The 25,841-nt window shown below is 39.8% G+C and overlaps 1 protein-coding gene and 1 pseudogene across 1 annotated transcript in view; one reads left to right on the top strand and one right to left on the bottom strand.

Moving 5' to 3' along the window:
* Positions 1 to 25,841, top strand: part of Ccnb3 (cyclin B3) — a 54,694-nt gene that overhangs the window by 6,991 nt on the left and 21,862 nt on the right. Inside the window, exons 2-3 of the mRNA XM_027433125.2 lie at positions 12,695 to 12,778; positions 19,321 to 19,430. Coding sequence (XP_027288926.1) covers positions 12,695 to 12,778; positions 19,321 to 19,430 — 194 coding nt within the window. The remainder of the gene's footprint in view (positions 1 to 12,694; positions 12,779 to 19,320; positions 19,431 to 25,841) is intronic.
* On the bottom strand, positions 2,956 to 3,387 carry LOC103160762 (annotated as a pseudogene).

Below are 25,841 nucleotides of genomic sequence, written 5' to 3'. Positions count from 1 at the left end.
ACTTGCATACGTCTCACATTTCTCCTTTTGCCTAGGTTATGATCAATTTGTAGAAAAGAAAAATCCCTAATTGAAATTTCTAACATAGTAACTTATAGTCAATCATTGAAATATGGGCATCCAAAATTTGAACAATTCTAAGCTTAAATATGTTGCCTTTTCTTTTCTATAAGTCTCAAAAATAGTCTCTGTCTGGCTGTATCAATAGCATTTATATACATTAATTAGCCATCAACCATGGCGGCATCTCCCAAGGCTGTAAGTTGCAGCCCCCAAGCTTGACCGCCTCTAAGAAATGCTGCTTGCAATGAGCAGACCAGCGAGTCCCCTGTGGCTTGCAAGTATGCAGAGCCCCCGGAGGGTGAGAGCACGGGCTGAGGGAATTGGGGAAGGTCGGTCATTATCTTCTGTACATGACAATGGTTGCGACTTCTGAAGGAAGTCTTTAACAATCAGCAAGAGGCAAGACCTCTCACCAACGAGTTCAGGGCTCTGAATGACGTCCCTGAGAAGAGCCCAATAATTAAGAATAACTTCAGGAACTTTTTTTGGGGGGCGGGGTTTAACTTATACATCTTACCTAAATCTCTCCCAACCTTTTCCCAGGTCTGAGGAGCTATGTCTGGTCCCATTAAAAACAACCATAGACAAGCTTTATTAATAAAACAAAAAAAAAATGAACTAAATCTTTCTTTTTAACTCTTATTTCTTTTTATCTTTCTAACTTTTACTCCTTTTTATCTTTCTTTTTAACTCTTACTCCTTTTTCCCTGAATGCTATTTTGAACTCTGTTATGAATTTTAACTCCTTACTAATGAAAGTACCCATGGCATTTGGACGGCAATGATTGGTACCTTACCTCCACCTGGAGAGAGCTCGAGTTTAGCTCTCTACAGGATCCTCTTTGTCCCGGGCTGTCTTTTCGCCGTCCGACAGCTGACCGTACTTCAGGTCCCTGTTCAGGCGCCACTTGACCCGTCCCGCAGGTCCAGTCATTCAGGGTTCTGAAGGGGTGCTGCCTGAAAGAGTCATGGGCGAGAGAAAGAAAGGAGACCAAGCAGCGAAAGAAAGGACAAGAGTCCGTCTGTGCAATGTCAAGGTCTCGCTTTACTGGGGCTTAGAGTGGGCTTAAATAGCCCTGCAACAATAGAATTGGGGGGAATAATAGAAGGAACATCAGTTATTTGCTGGGACTGGAACATTCTTCTTGTCAGTCTTCCTTGGAACAGCGAACAGAAAAGCGAACAGAAAAGCCCCAGACCCTGTCTCAGAACAGAAGCAGTTAGCAGTTCCACTTGGCCAAACCGTGTCTAATTACAGGTTACAGGAGGCTCACAGAGCTGGCTTTAAGCCGCAAACTTAAAGGTCATTAAAAGGCTTACAGAGGTGGGCTTTAAGCATAGTTTTGGGCCCACGGCCCCTTACATACATATATATATATATATATATATATATATATATATATATATATATGCATACAACATACATACAAAAATGCAGGTCCACTAAAAATAGTACATAAAATTGCCTTCAAGCTATACTTTTGTAAGGCATATATGCAGTAGAAATATGAAATTTTGGCAATGCAGAGGGGAGGGTAATGCAAGAGTAAATATATCCAAGTATATTATATACTTGAACAAAATATCAATATGAAACTAATTGCTTTGAACAGTGAATATACATAAATGAAATTCTTTTAAAAGAAAGGCTGGAGAAGCAGCTCCGTGGTTGAGACCTTTTGCTACTCTTAGAGAGGATTGAAGTTCAGGACCTCGTACCCGTATCTGGTGGCTCTCAACAGCTTGGAGCTCCAGTTGTAGGGTATCTGAAGCTCTCTTCTAGCTTCTGTGGGTACCCACACTTATGTGCACATATCCATTTGCAGAAACACACACATGCACATAGTTAAAAAATTTTGATGCTGGAAAGATTGCTTGAGTGTTTAGAGTGTATATTTCTTTCCCAGGGGATTCAAGTTCAATTTACAGCATCCACATAGCGAGGCTCACAACCACTTATAACCCTAGCTCCACGGAGAATCCTATGGCTCTGGTCTCCATGGGCACCTGCAGTCATGTGCACATACCAAAACATAGACAAGACATATACATAATTTAAAAATAATAAAATAAATCTTGCAAAAAGAATTAAAAAGAAAGATCCCTGGGTCCCATTCTGAAGATATTTAATTACATATATGTAAATACTTCAAATGTGAAGAAGTCTAAATCTAAGAAACTTCTAGTCCCAAACATGTTAGATATAGGATATCAAGCAGTATTAAGCTTCAAGAATGTATTGGTACACTTAAACTTTCCTGATTTAACTTTGAGATAGTTTACCATTGACATTCTGACCCTACGATGTGCTATATTAATCACCATATATATTTTAACAAGAGTTATATTAACAGTTGTGAATTATCATCAAGAGAGGGTTTCCTGAAGCAGAGAGAAGTAAGGCCATATCATTTCTTAGATTGTGCTGGACATGTAGCTCAGGGGCAGAGCACTTGCCCATCAGGTCCAAGGCCTTGTGTTCACTCTCTAACACTGCTGACTTTGCTTTTTTATGTGTGCAGATAAATATTTTCTATTAATTTTTGCTTCATCTTAGTAAAATGATTTTCATGTAGGAAATCAGGGACTTTTCCCATGTAAGTTATCAGGAAAGATTTAATACCTAAATTTGAGCTTTTGTTTGTATCAAATATTCTGATTGTAGTTATGACATTGTATGTTTTCTTTTATGGGCATAGTTTTCTAACCCCAATTTCCTTTGGTCACATTTTGCAAGTGTAAGTTTTTTTATTTTACTCTAAGATACTTAATTTTAACTTTTATTGAACCAATTCAAACACTTTTACAATGCCTTGTTGGAGGGCTGCCTCACAACTGAACCATCATTTCTGGTGAGGAAGAAACTATGTGTTATATAGCAGATAGCTTAGGTTTGGCCATGCACTATCATAAATGCTTCAACATTTCCAGGGAATGAAAGCTCAGCATGTAGACTCCCTGCCCAACATCCTTATGAAAAGTACTTCTTAAATTCTTTAACCACCTCTTGAGGCTCAGGAAATTTTAGCTTTCGTGGCTGGCCCTTCTTAATTTAACCAATCAAGAGTTCAGCACAGCTGTTGTCTGAGCTCAGTAGCATCACCTCGAAGCTTCCCCTCCTCAGCTTGGATGGGTTCACCTACACAGGCAGCTCTGGGACCTGCAGATGGAGAGCCTGGCTCAGGGCAGCAGAGCAGCACGGCGGTGCCTGTACACGTGTCAGCTCGTACAATGCTCAATGACCACCGTCGGGCCCTCCGTCAGTTTCTCACGCTTGTCCACTGTCTCTCCCAGCCCAGCCTTCTGGTTTCTTCTTGGAGCCATGGTATGTATGGATCTCCGGTGGTGGAGACAATGTGGTAATGAGGCATTGGTAGGATGAGGCAGGATGCAACCCCAGAGACAAACTCGAAGCCCAGACTCCACCCAAGTATAAGTTTTATTGAGTTCAGTTTTCACTGTTAATTTTATATTGAGATTATTTCTAACAGTAATGCTAAGTAAGAGTTAGAAGACAAAGTAAACTGACAGTTTATTTTTCAGTCAGTTTGAAAGAAAAATGTTTTATTATTTGCTAATTAGTTCTACTAGAATTACCATAAATGAGATAAGGATGAATAGTTTATTATTTAGCTGAAGTAGAAAGTGATGTAATTCTTAGTTCTCCTAGAGTTGCTGTCTTTTGCTGGAATAGTATGTTGTATCATGAATACAATTCTCCAAGTTTTTGAGCACTTACTGTGTCATATACTGTTAATGATGTAGATAACACAAAGCAAGTGATCACATCCCAGTGTTCTTAATAATTGTAAGAACTTCCTTATATAGGTAAGACAGAGTTTGCTCTTATAATTTTAAGAGCGAAATCTGAGATTTAATAGATATTCACCAAATAGAAATTATTAAAAGATAAAAATGCTACAAGAATAATTTCACCTAACATCTAGCTCCATATTGAAGGGAACCCATACATAGCCGGGGCTTCCTCATGGACCCTGGATCAGGCACAAACCACACCCAAACACCTGTTTTCACAAAGAGATCCCTTATTAAGCAGGGAAGAAAAGTTAAAGTGGCTGCTTTCTGACTCGGGCAGAAAACAGCAACATGTATAATTTTTAAGAGGAGGAGAAGGGGAGGTCTGTGTTAGAATGGGCTAGGATGTGATGGAGATAGGGGATGAGGGAGAAGGAGAAGGGGACAAGGGAAAGAGGACAGGGTATTTGTCCCAGGGGGACAAAGGACTGCCTCTGGATAGAGGGGAGACAGATGTGGCACGTGGGCAAATGTTGGTTTATAAAAGTAAAGGGGGAAAAACTGTGTTAGGTGGAGGTATTTAATTTAATTGGTCATGTGAGCCAAAGGGGGCTTCTGATTGCTGAACTTTAGTAGTCAGGCTCAGGAGGAGAAAGTAGCCAAATAAGGGAATAGACCTTGGCTAGCTTTAGGAATGTAATCTAATGGTTTTTAGCAAGGTAGAAGGAATGGGGAGAAGGCCAAGGCCTGCCAGAACCACATGTTCAAGTGAGCTAGTTTCCCTTCATTCCCACTATTTTTTGTTGTTTTATTATTAGGTGGCTGGATGTTTGGTAAATGGATGTTGTTCTCTCTGGCTGCTTCCTGCGGGCATTTGCTGTGGTTCTTAGGGGATAAGAACAATGCTGGGTTGTTGGTCAAGGTCAGGAAGTTCATGCTATGTCAGTCAATGTTCAGGTTCTGCAGGACCATCCGAAGGTAGGGAAGTGTGGTCTGTGAGGCTAGACCAGGATGTGGATTCCGAGGAAACAGCTGGTACTGGGGTTGCTGGAGGACTCTGTAGTTATTTTGAAATCTGTTGGGACAGATGGACTAGGGACAGAGGTAAAGTTAAGGGTTTTAGAAAACCCTTTCTCTTGGCTGTACATTTGAAACTGTTAGGTTAATGGTCCTGATAGTTGGGAAGAGGAATCCCAAGACCAGGGACAGGAAGAGATTGAGGACCAGGGAAATGGAGAGAGATCCCACTCTTAGGAATAGGCAACAGGCAGGAAAACTTAGGCTGTTGGTTGGCAGGAGTACTTGTCTGGAGTTTGAGAGCTCTTGAGAGGAGTCAGGAAAAATTAGATTGGCTGTATACCGTTAATTGGGGAACAACTGTCATCTGAATGCAGGGTCTGGTTTTGTAGGGGAGAATAACATTTGAGAAGCTTTTGTCAAATGGTGAAAGGGATGGTCTAGAACAGATTTTTGGAATTGGGTAGAGAGGTTGAAAGGATCTATCTTTGGGTCCCAAAGGGGAGTTTGGATGGCTGGCCTGAAACAGGTGATCATTAGTGGGGAGGTTTGGGTCCCAAAGGGGAGTTTGCATGGCCGGCCTGAAACAGGTGATCATTAGTGGGGAGGTTAGGCCTTGGTGACTAGAGTATCACCTGTAAGAGGAACTGTAAGGAGAGGGCATTGAAGGGAGGCACCAAGAAAACAATGGGAGACATTGAAGGATATATCAATGAAGTTCAGGAGAAAGTTTGACCCAAGTAAGGGTTTGGTCATGCGCGCGCACGTGTGTGTGTGTGTGTGTGTGTGTGTGTGTGTGTGTTTTGGAGAGGGGATGGCTTGGACTTAGCTATGTTTTGTAATTGGGAGTGTGGAATTTGTTCAGAGTGTTTGATGTTTGAGGACATCTAAGCAGTTAATGAATTTTTAGGGGAGTCACTTGGTGGTGGATGTTTGGCAATCATTTGGACAGAAGAAAAGTAGGGGTGTGTGTAGGGGACACCATAACCACACCTCCTAAGGTGATGGTGTGGTCAAGGTGATGTCAGGGTGACGTGGAAAAAGGTTTAAAGGGATAGCCAAGGTACAAGCTCCCTTTTTTTCTCTGCCACTTCGGCTAGCTCTGGATTCCTGTTGGTTGGCATTTACCTATTAAAGATATCCTGACCTTACAGGCTGAGTGTGAGAGAAGAGATAATATTTATAGGGAATAGGTAGGTGATCTTGAAGGTATAGGAACTAGAGGGTAAGGATGAATATTAATAATGAAGGGGTCAATCTGATATGGCTATCTGACAGGAAGGAACTGTCATTCATGTAAAAAGTGTAGGCAGAAGTAGCTAGAGGACCCTCTTGTGTTTTAAACGGATGGAGTAGGAGGTCTTTGAGAGTTTTAGAGAGGTAAATGACAGGGGCAAATGTTGATCCTAGAATGTGTTTATGTATTTTGGAAGTGTAAGGATGGAAAAGGCTCTATGATGGCATTTAAGGTAGTCATAAATTTCATTATAGGGGAAGAGCATTTAAGGTACCCTCTCCACTATTGCTTAGATTCTTAGTTGGGGTCATCCTTGTGGATCCCTGGAAATCTCCCTAGTGCCAGATTTCTCATTAAACTCATAATGGCTCCCCCTATTAAGGTATCTCTTTCCTTGCTCTCCTCTGTGCTTCTCCCAACTTGACCTTCCTAGTCCCTGATGTTCTCCTCTCTTAAATGGTATCATTTGAGCCTTCATCCAGTAGCTGATGGAAGCAGAAGCAGAGACCCACAGCTAAGCACTGAGCTAAACTCCTGGAATCCAGTTGTAGAGAGGGAGGAGTAATGAGCAAAGGGGTCAAGACCATTCTGGGGAAACCCACAGAAACAGCTGACCTGAGCAAGTGAGAGAGAGCTCATGGACCCCAGTCTGACAGCTGGGGAAACAGCATGAGACTGAACCAGGCCCCCTGAACATGGGTGTCAGTTGGGGGGCCTAGGTAGTCTATGATGCCTCCAGCAGGGGAACCAGTGTTTATCCTTAGTGCACATATGGGCTTTGGGAGCCCATTCCCTATGGAGGAATACTCTCTCAGCCTAGATACACGGGAGAGAGCCTAGGCCCTGCCCCAAATGATGTGACAGACTTTGATGATCCCCATGGGAGGCCTCACCCTCCATGAGAAGTGAATGAGGGTGGGGGGTTGGTGGGGGGATGTGGGAGGACGGGAGGAAGAAGGAACTGGGATTGATATGTAAAATATGATTGTTTTTAATTTAAATAAAAATTAATTTCAAAAGGGATGGGAAAGTTTGTATAGATCTTAGAGCCAGAGGGCTGCATCTGAAAAGGGAGTATTTTTGAGTTTAAGGAATTGTTTATTAATGGGAGGGAGAGGTTACTGGGGGTCAGAAACAGCTTGGTATATAGAGGATGTACTAAAGACTGAGTATTTGGGGATCCATGAGCAGAAGAAATTGGCCATGAGGGCAGAGATAAGGAGTGGAGATGGGCAAGGTTGTCTAAAGTGAGGTGTCTGGGTTGTCATGAAAGGAAATTTAAAACTTGTGACTTGGGAGAGAAGAGTTGAGATTTGGATGGTGAGAGCCAGTCACTTCTGGAGCTGATGAAACTGAGCAGTAAGGCAGTGTTAGATTAATTATTAAAGAGGGACAAACTGTAAAAGATGGGGTTATCTCTGTACTGAAGCAGGCAGGAGGAAAAGGGGGAAGACAGGCCAGGTGTAAAGCTAGTGTTTGGCCAAAGGGTCGGGGACTATCTCTGAATCCCTGAGGAAGGACACCAGGTCAGTTGTCAGGATTGTTGAATATCAGAAACCATCTATACAAAGGCAAAAAAAGTATTGGGAGTGAACATCCAGGAGTACTGAGAAGAAAGTGTTTTTAAGATTTAGAATTGGAAAGTGAGAGGTATTGTCAGTGATGACAGAGTGGATATCCTAAGGGTTGTGGAGACTTAAGAGTATAAAGGGACAAAGGATGTTAATGGAGTTAAGGTCCTCCTGGACTAGGTGGAAGGTCTCTTTAGGTTCTTTTTTTTTTTTTTTTTGACTGTCAGGAAGTAGTATAGGATGAGGAAGTAGGGCATAGAAATGACAGGTTTGAGGCCTAGGCAGAGGCTGATTAGGGGTAGGTAGTATTAGGGTTTGGAGATATAGGCAGAAGGGTCTTTCATACTCAAAGGGGGGTTTACAGTGTACAGCAAGGGAAGGAGAGATGGTATGCCATACAGTGAAATGGACTAGAGGAGGAGACAGAAGGCAAGAGAGGTTTGGGGATTTTTGAGGAAAGGAAGAGGAGGGATGTAGGAGTGTCCTAAGAGTTATTGTCAGGGTAAAAGGCAAAATTTATGTCAATCCTGGAGAGGAAATACTTTCTTGGTAAGGGACTAGGGCATGATGGAATAAGGAAGAAAAAGGAACCTTGAAAGGAGCAAGTCTGGGAGGGTCTGGAGAACTGGCTGTGTATTCTAACTATGGATAAAGAAGAGGGGTTATCTAGAGAAAAGGAAAGAAATCTGGAACAACTTTTTAATATATCTTAAATTATTTTTTGGACTTACATATCTGAAAATGACTTGTTTAAACCTTCATGACTTACTTAAACTTTTGTATCTCAGACCTTAGCACATTTTTGAACTGTCATAACTTGTATCATTTATTTTCCTTGACCTATATAACTTACTTGTCTGTTTCTCATAACCTTCAGAAACTGCAAGTCTTTCTTAGTGTGAAGCCTGTCAGCAAGTTAAATTGTATATATGAAATGGGCTGACTGACCAGGCAGCTGGGTGTTTGTTGTTAAAGCTACAGTTAGCCATCAGTACCATCAGAGAGCTGAGAAGATTAAATCTGAGTATGAAGTATAATTTAAATGGCTGTATCAATTTAAATGACAGAGACTTACTGGTTACCTACATAGCTACCTCAGGTTCCTCCATGGTCATTGTGGATAGAGGTAATAGTACAGCATCAGTCTTTGGTTACCAGGCCCAGAAGATTTGATAGACTTTCCTGTGGAATAGGAGCTTGGAGGGACCAGCCTACCTTGTCTTTGTAAAGCAGAGCAATCAACTCCACAGCATCCTGGTTGTCCACAGTCTGGGCAGGGTCATGGCAGCAGTCAAGGTGAAGAGCAGTTTTTTACCCAGTGGCTGGCTTTGTCACATTTAAAGCAATCTCCAGCTGGACTTCTTCGGTGCCCATCATCTTCTTTGGAGGAGATTAGGGTGCTGCCAGGAGCTGGTATGTCTCTCTATTACAAAAAGCTATTTTAAAAATTAAACATTTTAAATGCTATATGTAGCAAATCTCTGAAGAGTTTAAGGACCATTATCTATTAAGTGTACCTGGACTAGACAAACTTTGTTTGTAGTTACTTGTTTCAAAGGCTTAATTTTGAAAAAAAAATATATACCTAAATTAAGCTTATTTATGTTTTAATCATGACTATGATTATAAACATATTAAATAATATGATTATTATGAGATAAGTGATAATTAACTTGTATGTTTTAATTATCTTTAACAATTTATACTGTGGGCAATGCCAGGACAAGAAAAGGTTAAGGTGGGAAAAGGGCAGTGGTAAGATGTTATCACAAGGCCATAAACTGTATTATAGCTTGGTTATCAACAGTGGGGAATTTGACTTTAGGAAGGGAGAGAGGAGCATGGCTGAAAGGAGGGGTCTTTTGGAGTGAGGGTTAAGGAAGAAGCTATTGGAGCAGTACAGCTGGAACAAGTAGTGGAGGTGGTTTGGGCAATTGCAATATCCCTACACAGGCCTAGAAAACCTGTAGCTCTTCCAGGAGGAAGCTGAGAGATCATAGGGACATTGCAGAAGCCCAGAGGCCCTAAGGGAGCCTCTGTGGCCCTGATTTGGGCCTAAGGAAACTGCAGTTCCTTGAGGGAAGGGAGTGACCTGTTGTTACAGAGTGTTGGAGAGGCTGATGTGCTTTGTGTGTGTGCACTGATGAGCTCAGGCAGGATGGAAGGAAGTTGAGGGCAACTTCAGCACCTATGGGCAGAGAGTACTATAACAGCCACTGAAGTTCGGGTCTAATGGGTGTGACCTATGAAGTGGTTAACAGGGTTGGGCTCTGCAGCACCATGGAGCTGAATTAGGCAGAGAAAGTGGGGGAGGGGAAGTGGGCACCAAGGAGATAGAGACTAGTCTGTCTGGCCTTGGTGAAATATAGCTGGATGGAGGAGTGGGGAAGTTGGAGAATGAAGGGTATTGTTGGGAAGGCACCTGAGGATGAGTAGGGGGCACTGGCTACATGGGCAGCACAACAGCTGGTGGGCACAGAATGCATGGCAGTCAGTATTCCTGTAGTGCACAAAGGGTTAAATAGGACATTTAAGACTTACAATGGAGTTTGGGAAAAATCAGAAAGTGTAGGAGTCACACACAGGGCTTGGAACAGACAGGAGAGAAAGCAGAGATGTAAAGTATCGCTCTTTATTTTTCTGTGTGCTCACAAAAGTTGTAGCGATCCTGAATCCTAAGAGCTGGTGTGTGTGTGTGGGGGTCATTTAGATTGATTATCTAGTGGCTATAGAGGCTGAGCATGTATACTGTAGTATACTATAGAGCTTAGGAGATTTGATGTCTGAATGATGTATCGGTTTGGGATTCTGGAGGAGACATCCCAGTTGGAATGGAGGAGGCAGAACACATAACTTTTGGTGCTAGTGGGCCAAAGGTTGAAATACCACACATCCCTGTGTATCTCGAGAGGCTGAGGAATAGTCTCTGAGAGGGAGGGTGTTGTCACCCAGGCACTATCACCAAGAGAGTGACCCAGTGAGTCAAGAGCCCTGTGGGTCTGGGAATCAGGGATGGGTCAACAGGATTTTTCAGAGTGGGGAAGGGTACCAGATTCTGGCAGTGAAAGGGGGAAGCTGCCTACCAAACCAGACTACATAGAATGAGCCTAGCTAGCAGCCAGTCCTGCAAGTCTTCTGTAACCAGTGAAGGTCATGGTGGGGTGCAGTCTCCCTATCCCACAGGACAGAGTGGAGAACACCAGACACACTATGGTTGCCACCTGATAACCTGGGGACTGTTTAGGATAGCCACTGTTGGATGAGGGAGTCAGGCTCCAGGAGGACTGGAACATGTGAAAAAGGGTTGGGGCGTTACTGGACTATCATTGTCACAGCACCAGTGAAGGGGACCCCACCAGCACAGCAGGGGCTTCCTCCCAGACCCTGGATCAGGTACAAACCACACCTAAACACTCGTTTAGTGTTGTCACAAAGGTCCTTTATTAAGCAGAGAAGAAAAGTTAAAGTGGTTGCTTTCTGACTCGGGCAGAAAACAGCAGCATGTATAATGTTTAGGAGGAGAAGGGGAGGTCTGTGTTAGAATGGGCTAGGATCTGATGGGAAAGGAAATAGGGGATGATGGAGAAGGGAAAGGGGACAAGGAAAAAGGGGACAGGGTATTTGTCCCAGAGGGACAAGGACTGCCTCTGGATAGAGGGGAGACAGACATAGTCCATAGGCAAATGTTGGTTTATAAAAGTAAAGGGGGAAACCCTGTCTTAGGCTGAGGTATTTAATTTTAATTGGTTATGTTAATTAGGTGAGCCAAAAGGTCTGGATTTCTGGACCTTGGTAGTCAGGCTCAGGAGGAGAAAGTGACTAAATAAGGAAATAGACCTTGATGGCTAGCTTTAGGGATGTGATCTAGTTTTGTGTGTGTGTGTGTGTGTATGTGTGTGTTTTATCAAGGTAGAGGAAATGGGGAGAAGGGCAAGGCCTGCCAGAGCCACATGTTCTTGTGAGCTAGTGTCCCTTCACATATAGTCTTAGTCATTTGGGAGTGGGTAAGGCATGTATGTACAGATACACAATACCTAAAAAGAAAATCCTTGTTGCTTAAAGTATGCAACTTCCTTCTGTCCTTTATCACATCTCTTCTCCATAAGTCCCACACATCAAATAACAATTAGAGATACTCTGTATTAACAAACTATTTTCTTAAAATAAATTATTCTCCTGTGATGTTTACAAGCACTCAGGACTACATAATTTTAAAGTATCAATTTTTTTTTGAGACAGGGTTTCTCTGTGGCTTTGAAGGCTCTACTGGAACTAGCTCTTGAAGACCAGGCTGGTCTCTAACTCACAGAGACCCGCTTGCCTCTGCCTCCTGAGTGCTGGGATTAAAAGGCATGAGCCACCAACACCCAGCTTAAAGTACCATTTCTTTCCATTTATAATTTATACAGACTGGAAAATGTATTCTAGAGTAGAGAGTTTGCTTAGGATGTACAAGACTCTGGGTTCCATCCTTAACACAGTTACAAAAACCACTTTGAAATTATGTTCTATTTTTGTAATCCATAAATACTCTGTAAGGTAGTTTATCATACCAATTTTACTGATAAGAAAATTGTCCCCAAAATTGAGTGACTCTTTCTTCCAAGGTCAATATTTAGTAGAGAGCTGATTCTGGGCCAGTATACTATTGGCCTTAGTGAGTAAGCATTAACTCAGTGCATTTAGTGCAAGAGACACTTACTTGTGTTATTTACCTAACTTACTTGGAAGTATTACCTAGTAGTGCTGATAGTTAATCTTGGATAGTATAGCCATAACTATGGGAAGAGAAAGATAATAAATTAGCTTCACCAAGCTGTTTTACTCATTTTGAAATTTCTACTGAAGATCATTTGGTCTTGTACATTTCATCAATGACTATATTCTTCAGTGACTGTTTAAACATCTATAGGTACCAAAATAAACTTCTATTGTAGTTCATAAGATTTATTATACATATTGTGGAATCTATTCAAGCTCTGAATATGAGCTAAAGTTCCAAAGGGCTTATTTACAGTTGACCATACTCATTTGCCTCTTATTTTTACAGAATGGAGAGGATAACCAAACAACATCTTCACCTTCATTTCAAGACACAGCAAAAAAGAGATCAGCTTTTGAAGATCTCACTAATGTGAGTATGCTAATCCCATTCTTTTTTGTAGTTTTATACAAGCCTTAGATATTCTTTGCCTGAGTGATCTTTCCTGCTTACCAGCAGATCTTGACTCTCTTGGAATGTTGACAGCAGAATTTATTTGGAATCAGTGTGACACAGTTTCACAAGCTGTAGAGGCTCTTTTTACTGGAACATACCATTTGGGTCAATTTATATGTTCTCTGGAGACATTAAACACTGACTAGTATATAGAATTGTGAATAACTACAAAACTATGGGAGATTATATTTCCCTAAAATCCAGAGATAGTTCCCTAGGCTTTGGAAATGAGTTATAATAGAATAATTGTAGTCCAGAGTAGCTTTATCAGTTCAAGCACTGTTAGAGTTTTGGGCAAGACCATTTTTGTCTTTTCTGTAGGATTGACTATCACTCATCACCTCTGTATCCCAGGATTTAAATTCTATAATTAGCCCAGTGATAGTGACACTCAAAACTATCTCTCATGTTTATGAAACTATAGAGGAGAGGTCCTGCAGCCATAGACTGGTGAGGCCAGCCATCAACACTCATCAGAGATCTGAGGAGGATAACTTACTGGAGTAAATGGGAAGTATGGACCAAGTGGCCTCCATATCAATTAAAAATGAATATTTCCCACTATCTGAACAGTTACCCTAGGTTCTTCCATGATATCGTTGATGGTTTTGTTGGGGACTAAGGTTTCAGGGCATCATAAATTTCAGCCACCAGGCCCAGAAAACCTGAGAGATTTTCCTGTGGAGGAGGAACTTTGTCTCTGATGAGACAAAGAGGGACAGTTGACTCTCCAGTGTCCTGCCTATCTACAGTTTGGGGAGGATCCTGGTACAGGGTGGGGTGAGGTGAGGTGAGTTCTTTATCCAGTAACTGGTGTTGCCACATTTGAACAAGGTCTTAGGTGAACTCAATTTTCTTTGGAAATGAACTCAGAGCTGCTGCCAGAAGCAGTTATTTCTGTCTATCATGAGAAGCTTTTGGGGGCCTTTCTTGCTCCTCCCTTTTATTAAACACCTTAAATGCCATATTCAGAAGATCTCTGAGAGTTTGGGGCTATCGTCTACATTGAACAAACTTTAAGTTTACTTAAACTTGTTTTCAGTTACTTGCTTCAGGCTTAACTTTGACAATATATACAGAAGACAATATAATGGGAAATAAAAATTGGTTTCTCTCTTCAAGCTTGTACCTGTAAATGAATTACAGTTTATTTAGCATCATTACAAACATGGTTTTGAGCACATTAAAGAATTTGATCATTTATAAGGTGAATGACCATTAATTTGTGTGTCTTAATTATCATTAGCAGTTTACAATAAGTTAGTAACTTTTATAAGATTAGGATTCCATAATTTTATCTCTGTTAAGTTTGAGCCTTAAAATTTATAATGTTTTAAATTTAAATTTAGTATGAAAATACACTTTAAACCATAAATGCAGTCCATGGGGGAGATTAGGAACCTAATTTTCCTGACCCTTTTATAGTGTAATTTTAAAACATATTGCAGGTTTTATGGCATAATTTTTCCAAATATCTAAAACCTGACAAAGTTAGCAAAGATATAAGTGGTTAGACATATGTTTTTAAATCAGTTTCTGTTAAACTGAATAGACCATTATAAACTTAGTAATTTTGTAAACCTTAATCATCAAACATGTTGTTCCTAAATCCTATTTTCCATAAAACTTGTTCATAGTGTTCCACTCTTAGGACAAAAATCATCATACAAAAATTCATCCTTAGCTAGGCAGTGGTGGCACGTGCCTTTAATCCTAGCACTCAGGAGGCAGAAGCAGGCAACTTTGTGTGAGTTTGAGGTCATCCGGTCTACAGAGCAAGTCAGGACAGCCAGGGCTAACCAAAGAAACCCTGTCTCAAACAAACAAACAAAAAACATCCTTATGTGAAATATCTAAGGAAAATAAAATAAAAGAAACCATCTTGGAGGCCTGGTATTATCTCCTTAGTCTAATAAAAAATCTATTTTCCTAAATAAGAGTTGAGTCCAAGTAACATCTGTGGTATGGTGTAGCAAATTAAGATTACTTGCACATAGATTTTTAACTATCAACCCCTTTTGTTACAAGTTTTAAGCTACCTTTAGCTCTGCTTAGGATTTTTCAGACTTTTTAAACCGTACTCCGATGATCTTACAGATCCCAAGACAAAGAAAGCTTACATTTCTGCAGAAGGTTCAAAGATATCTGTGAATTTGAATGGCAGAACATTCTAAACAAAACCAAGAAAAGAGGAGTGGATTCAGAGGGCTAAACATATGTGATTACATTTAGCCATATTAATTTTATATGTAAAATTTCTCTTTATTAAAAAATTAAATACCCTGAACTATGAAATAGTAATCTCTGTTGCATATAGTTTATTTTTTAGCTATTCTCAAGCACACAGGGCATTTTTCCTGGGCTGTCCTGTTGTCCCTCTTTTCCCTGTCACAGAGTCAGAGGGTATCCTGACCCAGGACAGTGGCCTTGGAGACAGACATGCTTGGTATAAAATGTGCAGGCCAAATCCCATTCCCAGAGCCAGCTTTTCAGTAGAGTAAAACAGCATGTGAAAATATTTTAGTATTATCCATACCCCAAAGGCATTTGAATCTCTGTAAGACTAAACCCAGTGATCAGAAGGAGAGAGGAGAGGAGGAAGCAAAGGTATTTCAGACCATCTCTGCTTGTTCCATGGCAGAAACTGTCACAATCTGTGAAAATTTCTAAATCCAATGTGCCATTTTCTTGCCATTGAAGCTGATGATCAAGCTTGTATTGAGGCCAAACTGCATTTGCAGTTAAAAAATAGTTAAGTCCAAATAGGGAAAGAAATTTGAAAAGTCAGCCAAAAGGAGTTGATGAGTCTAATTCTGAATGGGAAGATCCCATGGGTGGTTAGAGGGAGGAAGGAAGACACCCTTGAAGAAAGGGTGTCAGTAAAATCTCAGAAGCAGGGCAAAGAAGAGGTCAGAGAATTAGGAAAGGGCCTGAGTTCCCTGCAAAGAAGAACACCAATATTATAGGAGTAGAGGTGTAGGGTGAGTGATATGGTAAGGGCTAAGTGCCATAGGACAGTCTTAATCTAAGGGCATCCCTAGGGGCCTGACTCTTGTCAGAGACATTCCCATGATCATGTGGACAGGCATCCCTCGTTCATGTGACATGGTATGCCACCTTGCACCAGTAATGCTTGTTGAGTGAGTGAGTGAGTGAGTGAGTGAGAGAGAGGGAGAAACCAGGAAGTTACAAGAGGATACTGAGTAGGTGAGGAGAGATAAGTAGATTGATCAGGTACTGGAGAAAAACAGCTGAAGAGACTGACTCTAAAATTTGGCGTCAAATGTGGTGGGTGGCAGAAGCCAGCAGAGGCCATTGATCTGTACCTAGGAGGTCCAAGTTGACAGTTTGGTTTGGTTATAAGAGGGAACAGGCTTTCAGGGCCCAAGTGTCCCTTCCTGATTCTGGTACCAAATTCTGGCACCATATGTAAGGTACAGTGAGACCATGGGTAGAAAGGCAATTTATTTGGGGAACCGAACTTCCAGGCTGTTTCTTGAGGGCAGAAAACCGCAGGTCGAAGGGAAAACCTAGTCAGTTTCTATGGGGACAGGTAGTGGTGGAAGGAGAGGTGCAGGCCAGAAAAACATGGGATTTAACATGGGAATTTGATCTGTAGTAGACTGCTTGTGTTAATCAGAAACTAGATGCTCTTTGTGCTTGATAGTTGACCTTTGGGGGAGGATAAGGGAACTAATGGCTTTTCCTGACAAACAGAAACCCGCTTTACACGATTTCTGAGGACTGCTTAGTTTAGGTTTTTGTTACCTAATAGCAACCCTTCTGTGGCATACCAGTAAGACTCTTGTGGAGCAAACAAGAGAGTCCAAGCAGAGAGCTCTGGGACAATGCTGATGCCGAGTAGGTGAGGAAGGAAAACTGGGCTGAGATGGTAGAGCAGAAAAACAGTTGACGTGACTAACTCTAAATTTTGAAGTGGAATATGGCGGTTAGCAAAAGCTAGCAGAGGCAAATGATTCATACCCAGGAGAGTTCAGCCTGAGTTGATCCCAGGCTGTCCTTTTGGTCCTTATCAGTGGCACTGCCAGTTTAGAGGCATGCTTTGAGTTCACTGTCTAGTTATGCCACAAACAGTCACCTAACTTTAAATAAGATTAAGGTGTTATGAAAAAATCAGAAATAGTAGAGTGTTGGTAAGTTAATGTAAGAGTAGGACAAAGGTAGTAATTTTTCTTAGAAAATCATAATTGATGCCTAATGAGCGCTTATGATGTCTTGAGTATTACTATATTAGTTTTCCTTTTATTAAGCCACTTACTCTTTCTATAACAACATATAATAGATACTATATTCATCTCTACTTGACAGATGAAAATCAATGTTGGTTTTTAAGTCTATTTCACTTAGACTACAGAGAAGCTTGGTGAACTGTTCTTGCCCTCTATTGTAAAGTATTTTTGTGACTGTCAAAATACTTCTGTTAGACAATGTTTGACCCCATGAAAAATGATGGTTTGAACAAAATTCTCTGCTTTGGATCCCTGTTAATACAATCTTTTTGTGAAGATTATAACATACATGTTAATTGTTTGTATTTCAGCTTTACATATGCACACACACACACACACACACACACACACACATATATATATATATATATATAATATATATATATATTCATTTCCTATCCTGTTAAATAATGGTTCTAGGAATTTAGATGAAACAAGGTAGATAAATAATTTACAAAAAAATACACAAATTTGGGAACCCACCACCCAGCTCCCAAATAAATACACAGGGATTTATTTTACTTACGAATATCGAGCTTTACCTTGGTTTGTTTATAACCAGCTTTTCTTAGCTTAAACTATCCCATCTACCTTTTGACTCTGGGTTTTTGTCTTTCCCTATTCTATATACCTTTCTTTCCTTTTTATTCTGTGGATGACTGTATCTGGGTGGTTAGCCCCTGGTGTCCTCTCTCCTCCTCCTTTTCCCACTCCTCCCCTTTTCTCTCTCTTCTCTCTCCTATTCATTCTCTTCGCCTGGCAACATCTCCTGCCTAGCTATTGGATATTCAGCTCTGTATTATACCAATCAGGTGTTTTAGACAGGCAAAATAACACAGCTTCACAGAGTTAAACAAATGCAACATAAAAGGATGCAACACATCTTTGCATCATTAAACAAATATTCCACAGCATAAATAAAGGTAACACATCTTCAACTAATATTCCACAGAAGGGCAAGTTATTTTTGTGCACTTGGACTTCTAGAAGAAACTATGAATAACTTACACACACACATAATTTATATTTCTTATTTATTTTATGAGTATTTTTATGTGCTTATATGGTGCATGCAGAGGTCAGAAGGTGTCACATACCATGGAACTGGAGTTACAAACAGTTAGGAGCTGCCATATGGGTGCTGAGAATCTAACCCAGGTGTTCTGGAAGAGCAGCACATGTTTTTACTCACTAATCCATCTCTCACCAGCCCCAATATTAGAAATACATCACTTACAGTTTTAGAAGCTAGGAAATACAAAATGAAGATCATTCCTCATAAATCCTCTTTTCTATCTATGTTTTCATATAGCAGAAAGGCAAGAAAATTCCCTAATGAATTGCATATAAGGGCACTAATCCCAGTCATGAGGTCAGACCATCAAGATATTTATTCAACACTGTAATGCAGAGGTTTCAAAGCAACTCTTCCATATTTATGTCACAAAATAAAGATAATAAACAGTGTTTCATATTTATTTGTTATATCCACTCCATGGAAACCCATCTTGTCTGGGAATATATAGTCAAGTAATGTACTTATAAATTACTTAGATTAATTGTTTCTTGTGTTGTTTTTCCTTTTTTATTTAATGTGATTGTCATAATATTTGAAATACAATCAGGCTCATTTTAAAGGTATAACTTTTAAATTGACTTTCTACTGACACCATTCAGATTCACGATTTCTCCTACTGCTCAGTAGAGTAGTCGGGATTAGTGTAGTGTATAATCTTGAGAGACAAATATTAAATAAATACTCCTTGACAAAATAGGATGGTGGTATCATGAGTAGATTTGTGTTAAAGGTTTATTATGAGTAACTAGCTGTTCTGGGCAAAACTAGACAGTAATATTAGTCATGTTTCCTATATTCTCTGTGCATTTTAAGTAAAAACATAAGAAACTGTTTTCTCAGTTATTCGTGAACCAGCATGTCTGGCATAGAAATCACAATTGGATCCTTTATCTCTTGGGAACACTTATGGATGCTATTTTATATGTACCAGTATCATTGTACTGATTGCTTAGTGTAGCTCCCATTGTGGCTGGTTGGCCCAGTGCCATATCTGTTATGAAAATTTTAGATTGTGACTCCTGGGAACATCCAAATTATCTATCTAGGATGGAGAACCTGTCATGACTTTCTTATAGGAACCACTTATTGGATAATATGTGATTCTTTTAATTTGCTCCCCTTTTCTCTAGGCTTCTCAAAGTCAAACTGTCCAGTTAAAGAAGGAAGACAATACAGAGCTTAGGAACCATGTTTCCAAGAGGACAAGCAAGGAAGTTGGTGAAATTACTCAGATAAAAACGTAAGAGAAGACTTAACTGCCATTGTCTCATATGATTGTGAGACTGTGACATCATTTTGTCTCCATTAAGAATATTTTTTAGTGTGGCACAGTGCTAATTCTGATAGAAGACCATCTGTGGTTAATAGAGTTATATGTCTCTTCTCTCTTTCTTTTGCCATGGATTATGTGTGTTAGTGAAGAAATTGAAAATGCTGTCATCATTGCAGAATTGGATTGCAGATATCATATTTGATTTAGCTCCTTTACAAGATAGTCTATGTGGGGGTGCATGGAGTCAACCTAACTTTTCACAAAATCTCAGCAGCTAGCTAATAGCACACAAGTTTGCTTATCTAATTAGAAACTTTGGGAGATACTCCTCTTGCTACTGGAGAGAAATTACTATCTCCTTGCATTCCAAACATGTGCATTTCAGTTATTAGAGGTTTTTCTTTAAGTAGATTAGAAAAAAAATTACCCTTAGGAAACCTGTTTCTTGAAGCTACTGTGAGGCCTTTCTATGTACTCTTCTTAGTCCTTCTTATTTTGGCTAGCAATAAAAATTTATTAAACATATACAACTTTTCTTTGAGACTTGGGTTTTACTATGTTGCCCACAGTGACCTTGAACTCTTTTTTTTTTTTAAGATTTTATTTATTTAGTATACAGTGTTCTTCCTGCATGTGTGCCTGCATGGCAGAAGAGGGCAGCAGATCTCATTATAGATGGTTGTGAGCCACCATGTGTTTGATGGGAATTGAAATTAGGACCTCTGAGCCATCTCTCCAGCCCAACCTTGAACTCTTGATCCTGCTGTCTCAGTCTCCTATATGTTAGGATTGCAAGAGGCAAACATTCTTCTTTTTATTCAGGGTTTAGTAGAATGGACCTAAAATGGCACTATAATGAGTAATACCTATCATTTTTGGGACTTCACTATAATCACATAACATTCTATGTCTTTTAAATTTTTTTAGACAGGCTATCTCTGTGTATCTTTGTACACCAGGGTAGTCTTGAACTCACAGAGATCCTCCTGCCTCTGCCTCTCAAGTGCTGGGATTAAAGGCTTACACCACTACCTCCTAGCCAATTTTTTTAAATTTTAAGTAAAAAGTAGTACTTCCCTTCTTCTCTTTGCCCTCAAGCCCTTTCCAGGTCCCCATCCCTTCTCAAATTCATATCCTATTTTACTTTTATTAGTGTTGTTACATATATGCTGAGTCCATTTAGTGTTGCTCATAGGATTTTAGGGCTGACCACTTGGTAAAGGATAACCAATTGGGGGACTCATCCCTGGGTAAGACTAATTCTCCATCTCTCAGCAGTTATTAATTACCTGCTGTTCTTTGTGTAGGAGTGGGGCTTGTGAGATGTTTTGCTTCCACAATAACATGTCTGTTGGTGTTGTCATTGTTCAGCTTCTGTTGAGACAGTCACATTGTTGAGATTTCATGGATACAGCTTCCCTGTCGTTTCTTGGAGACACATCTCACAGCAGCTTTCCTGGTCCTCTGTCTCTTACAATCTTTCCATCTCTCCTCCCACAATATTCCTCAAACCTTATGTGTAGGACTTGTGTTACAGATATACCAACTGGGGAGTCGGTACCCTGTGATCAATTGATTTCTGTATCTTGACCATTTGTGGTTTTCCCTAATGCTCTCCACTGCTACAAAGAGAAGCTTCTTAGATGAAAGTGATAGTTACACTTATTGTGGTTATAAGAATAAGTTTTAGAATGCAGTTAGGAATTATGTTGCTCTAGAAAAGCAGCAATAGTGGGTTCTTCTCTAAAATCAATAACCTCACTAGCTCTGGGAAGTTGGCTAGGATTCCAGTAGCAGATATTATTGTGGTGGCCTTAAGTCTAATTAGATAGCTGTTGGTTACCACCAAGACAGGAGTGTCACTATTGCACTTTTGGTGATATCTTGCCATGCTGGTCATTGTTTTGGTTTACAGGTATTATAGCTGAGTAAGACTGTAGGTTGCTTCCCTCCTTTGACAGCTTTTAGTAGTATAAAATCTAGACTTTCGGGAGGAAGCTTTCAGATCAGATCCAGCTCAAATCCTTTAAGTCTTGTGTCCAAGATATGTGGAGTCTTCAGCAATAGGGATTTACCTTCAACCTATGGGAAGCACCCAAGGGTAACAACAATAGTCTGTATTGTTTTGGGAGTCTCTGGGACTCCCCTGACCTACACCATAAAAGGGGGTTTCTCATGCCTGGTTCTGTGTGTTTTTGTTGTTGTTAGTCTATGGCTCTTGCAGAGAGGGGGAAACATCATCAGCCCAAGTGGCATAACTGTAGGGAAATAAACATTTTAGGTAAATATAAAATAAAATAACTCCTCAAGACCTCTGTTAATATCCTTGATGACATTTGCCTCTCCTCCCTCTTTTCCTTTTATATTGATCTCCTTCCCCACTCCCAAACTCAGGACCCCTCCCTTTTTTCCTTTCCCCCTTCATGTCACCTGTATCCTGCTAGTCCCCTCTCTAGCCTCACAATCAATGGTCTTTTCTCACTTTTCTAGTTTCTTTGGTTACTGCAGGTTCTATATTCATATCTGATGATTTGGAGATATAAAGCACAGATGGTAGAAACATTCAGCATTTTGTTTCTGGGTCTGAGTTACCTCAATCAACATGATATTTTCCAGTTTAGTCCATTTCCCTGCAAATTTTGTGTATCATCATGTACATTTATCACATTTCCTTATTCATTCATCTGCTGAAAGACATTTAGGTTGTTTATATTTCCTACATATTGTGAATAGAGGAACTACAAATGTAACTGAGAAAGATCTGTGCAGCAGGATGTTAAGTTCTTTGGGCAAAGGAGTGGTATAGCTGGGTCATATGGTACATTTATTTTTAGCTTTTTAAAGATTCTCCATACTGATTTCTTGATTGGCTTCTCTATTTTACCAATAATGAATGAGGGTTCTGCTTTCTCCACATCTTAACCAGCATATGGTCAATTTTTTTAAATTTATCTTAGCCTTTCTAACTAGGATGATATGAAATCTCCAAGTTGTTTAGTTTGTATTCCCCTAATTGCTACAGATGAACACATTGGAGATATTTCTTAGCTAATTTTATTTCTTCAGTTGAGAACCCTTTGTTTGGATCCATAGCCCAGTTTTCTTGACTCTTTTTTTTTGTTTTCTTTATGTATTCTGGATATTAATCCTTTGTCAAATGTGTAGCTGGCAGACAGGTTCTCCCATTCTGTGAGCCTTATCTTTTCTTGATTTTTTGTTTCCTTAGCTGTGCAAAAGCCTTACGTTTTATGAAGTCCCACTTGTCAATTGTTGGCTTTAATTCCTAAGCAAATGTAGTTCTATTTAGAAAGTCCTTTTCTACCTTTATATCTTGTTAGTAAAGCCTATGTTTCTTCTAGTAGTATTAGATTTCAAATTGAAGCCTTGGTGTATTTGGGTCTAATATATATATATATATATTATATATATATATATATATATATATATATTCTTCTGTGTGTGGGCATTCAGTTTTCCCAGCACCATTGTTGAAGATACTCTCTTTTCTTCAATATATATTTTTGGTTTCTTTGTCTAATATCAGATGGCTCTAGTAACATGTACTCATGTTTTGGTTTTCTACTTTGTTCCACTGGTCTACATGTCTGTTTTTGTGCCAGTACTATATGAATTTTAGTATTATAGCTCTACAATATGTCTTCATATCTGGAATAGTTATCGTTGTGATTTTTGTGTATTGATTGTTTATCCTGAAATCTTGCTTAACTTATCTGTTAATTATAATTTTTTGTGTGGATTCCTTGGGATTTTTCTATATAAGGTCTTAGGTGATAATATAAATAATTTTGATTATTCCTTTCTAATAGGGATGCCCTTATTTAATTTTATTATCTAATTGTCTTAGCTAGAGTGTTGTAAAATGTAGAAGTGCCAAGATTTGGTCATCCTTGCCTTTTTTGCTGATGTTAGGGGAAGGCATTATTCTGTCACTATTAAATATTATGTTAACTTTAGAGTTTTTATAGATGTCATTTATCAGGTTCAAGAATCTCATTTCCTCTTTAAATGTATTTTTCAGAATTTCATGCATGTGTGTACCATATCTGCATCTTTTCTAGCCCTTCTCCCCTGTCAAATTCCTCATGTATCCCATCCTACCAACAATCTCCACTAGAATTCCTAGAATTCATGATTTCTGTCTATCTGTTGTTTGTCTGTCCATTGGTCCATCATATGTCTTTTGTCAGTCTGTCCATTGTCTACCCATCTGTCTGTCTGTCCAATGGTCAGTCTATCTCTCCCTCTGTTTATTTAGATAAACACACATACACACACTCACACACACACACACACACACACACACACACACACACACACACACACACCCTATTGATTCCACTTAGTGTTTGCCTTTCCTTTAAGTTTTTCACATTTGCTCGAGTATGTATGTATATATGTATGTATGTATGTGTATCTGTTCATTACAGTGATTGAATGCTGAGCAGCAAGCATCTTTATAAGCCTGCTGAGCCATCTTGCCAGCCCAAGAATCTCATTTCTATTTACAGTTTGCTAATTGGTTTTTATTGTGAAAAGTGTTGAATTTATGAAATGATTTTTATGGATCTATTGATAATAATGACATTGTTTTTGTTCTATTAGTGTGTTATAATATTTGAATTTTGGATGTTAAAATAACTTTGTATTTCTAAGGTATCTACTTGGTTATGGTGGATCATCCTTTAAATATGCATTTCTGGATTTGTTGTTCAAGTATTTTGTTGGGCATTTTTACATCTATATCCATAAGAGGTAAAATGGTTTATAATTTTCTTGTCCTGTGACACTATCGTTCTTTTGATATCATAATACCACTGGCCTTAAAGTGTGAGTTGGAAATTGTTTCTACCTTTATTTTTTTGTTGTTGTTGGTTTTTTCGAGACAGGGTTTCTTATTGGAGCCTGTCCTAGAACTAGCTTTTGTAGACCAGGCTGGCCTCAAACTCACAGAGACCCACCTGCCTCTGCCTCCCAAGTACTGGGATTAAAAGGTGTGTGCCACCACTACCCAGTTTCTGTTTCCACTTTTCTTATTTCTTTTTTTTTAAGATTGAATATAAGTTTGTATTTGTGTACAGAAAACTTAGCAGTGAGTGTACTTTTAACCCAGTTTAGTAGCAACTTTGGCCTTTGCTTTTTCCAGCTTGGCAATTCGAGCCACAGATTTAGGACCCAGGACATTGCCTCCCCAGTGGCGGCGGATCTCTTCATATCTGTCATTGTAATTGGTCCTAATAGCTTCCACCAGGTTAGCCAGAGCACCCTTGTTTTCCAAGTTAACCTGTGTGAAGGCAACGGTGATATATGTTTTCCGGTCAACCAGTCATCCCAACCTGGATTTTCTTGTTCTCCACCAAGGTGGTAACTGTATTGACTCCTGCTCGAAGGACAGGTAGCCTCTTAGTTGGGACATCTCCTTTGCCAGCAGCCTTCTCAACATGGGCCAACAGCCTCTGCTGCTTCTCCTGCTTTGTCTCTGGCCTGTACTTGTGGGCAAGCTTGAGCATCTGGGTAGCTGTTTGCTGGTCCAGGGCCTGGGTGAACTGGTTAATGGCAGAAGGTACATTAAGCCGCTTATAGTGGATGGCCCTTTGCCGCTGCAGCCGATTTGACGAAGTGTGTGAGATCTCTTTTGGGCTAGATGTCCTGCTCAATGCTGAAGTTCTTAGGCCTTTCCTCAAACAAAGGATTCACCACCTTTCTGGCCTCCTGTTTCTTCACGACAGCCGGGGCCAGGGCCACCTTCTTCCCCTTGGCCTTCTTTCCCTTGGGCATCTTGCTCTGCTGGAGAAGAGAGAGCCACTTTTCCTATTTCTTAAGAGAGTTGATGAATAACTGGTTTTAATCTCTCTCTAAGTTTTTGGTAGAATTCACCAGTTAAGCCATCTGAGACTGAACTCTTCTTTGTGGTTAGTTTATTGGGTTGCTAATTCAATTCTTTTATGAGATACAAGTCTAATTAATTTTTCTTCTTTAATGAGCTTTGGTAGTGTGTTACTTTCTACAAATTTGTTCATTTTATCTAAATTGTATAGTTCTAATGAACTGTTATATAATTCCATTGAACTGCTCTTAACATTCCCATTCCTTTAAGTGTCATTAAGCATATTATTTTGTCAGCTCTTCACAACAAACTTATTAAAGAGATATAACTTCTATCCTCATTTTATAGGTAGGAAATCTGAAGCACTGAATTAATTTGCCCAAGATTACCTGGGTCCTAAATGAGGACACAGGATTTGAATCTTGGCAGGCTAGCTCCTGACAATGCATGTTCTTATTGTACCTAGATTATCCGAAGACTTGGAGATGACTTCTAAATGTCCTAAGCAGAATCTTTTAAGGCAATTTTAATCA

This window comes from Cricetulus griseus, chromosome X (genome assembly GCF_003668045.3).
Source record: "Cricetulus griseus strain 17A/GY chromosome X, alternate assembly CriGri-PICRH-1.0, whole genome shotgun sequence".
Taxonomy (NCBI): Eukaryota; Metazoa; Chordata; class Mammalia; order Rodentia; family Cricetidae; genus Cricetulus; species Cricetulus griseus.
The sequence above is the reverse complement of the archived record's forward strand: the minus strand, read 5'-3'. Positions and strand labels throughout refer to the sequence as shown.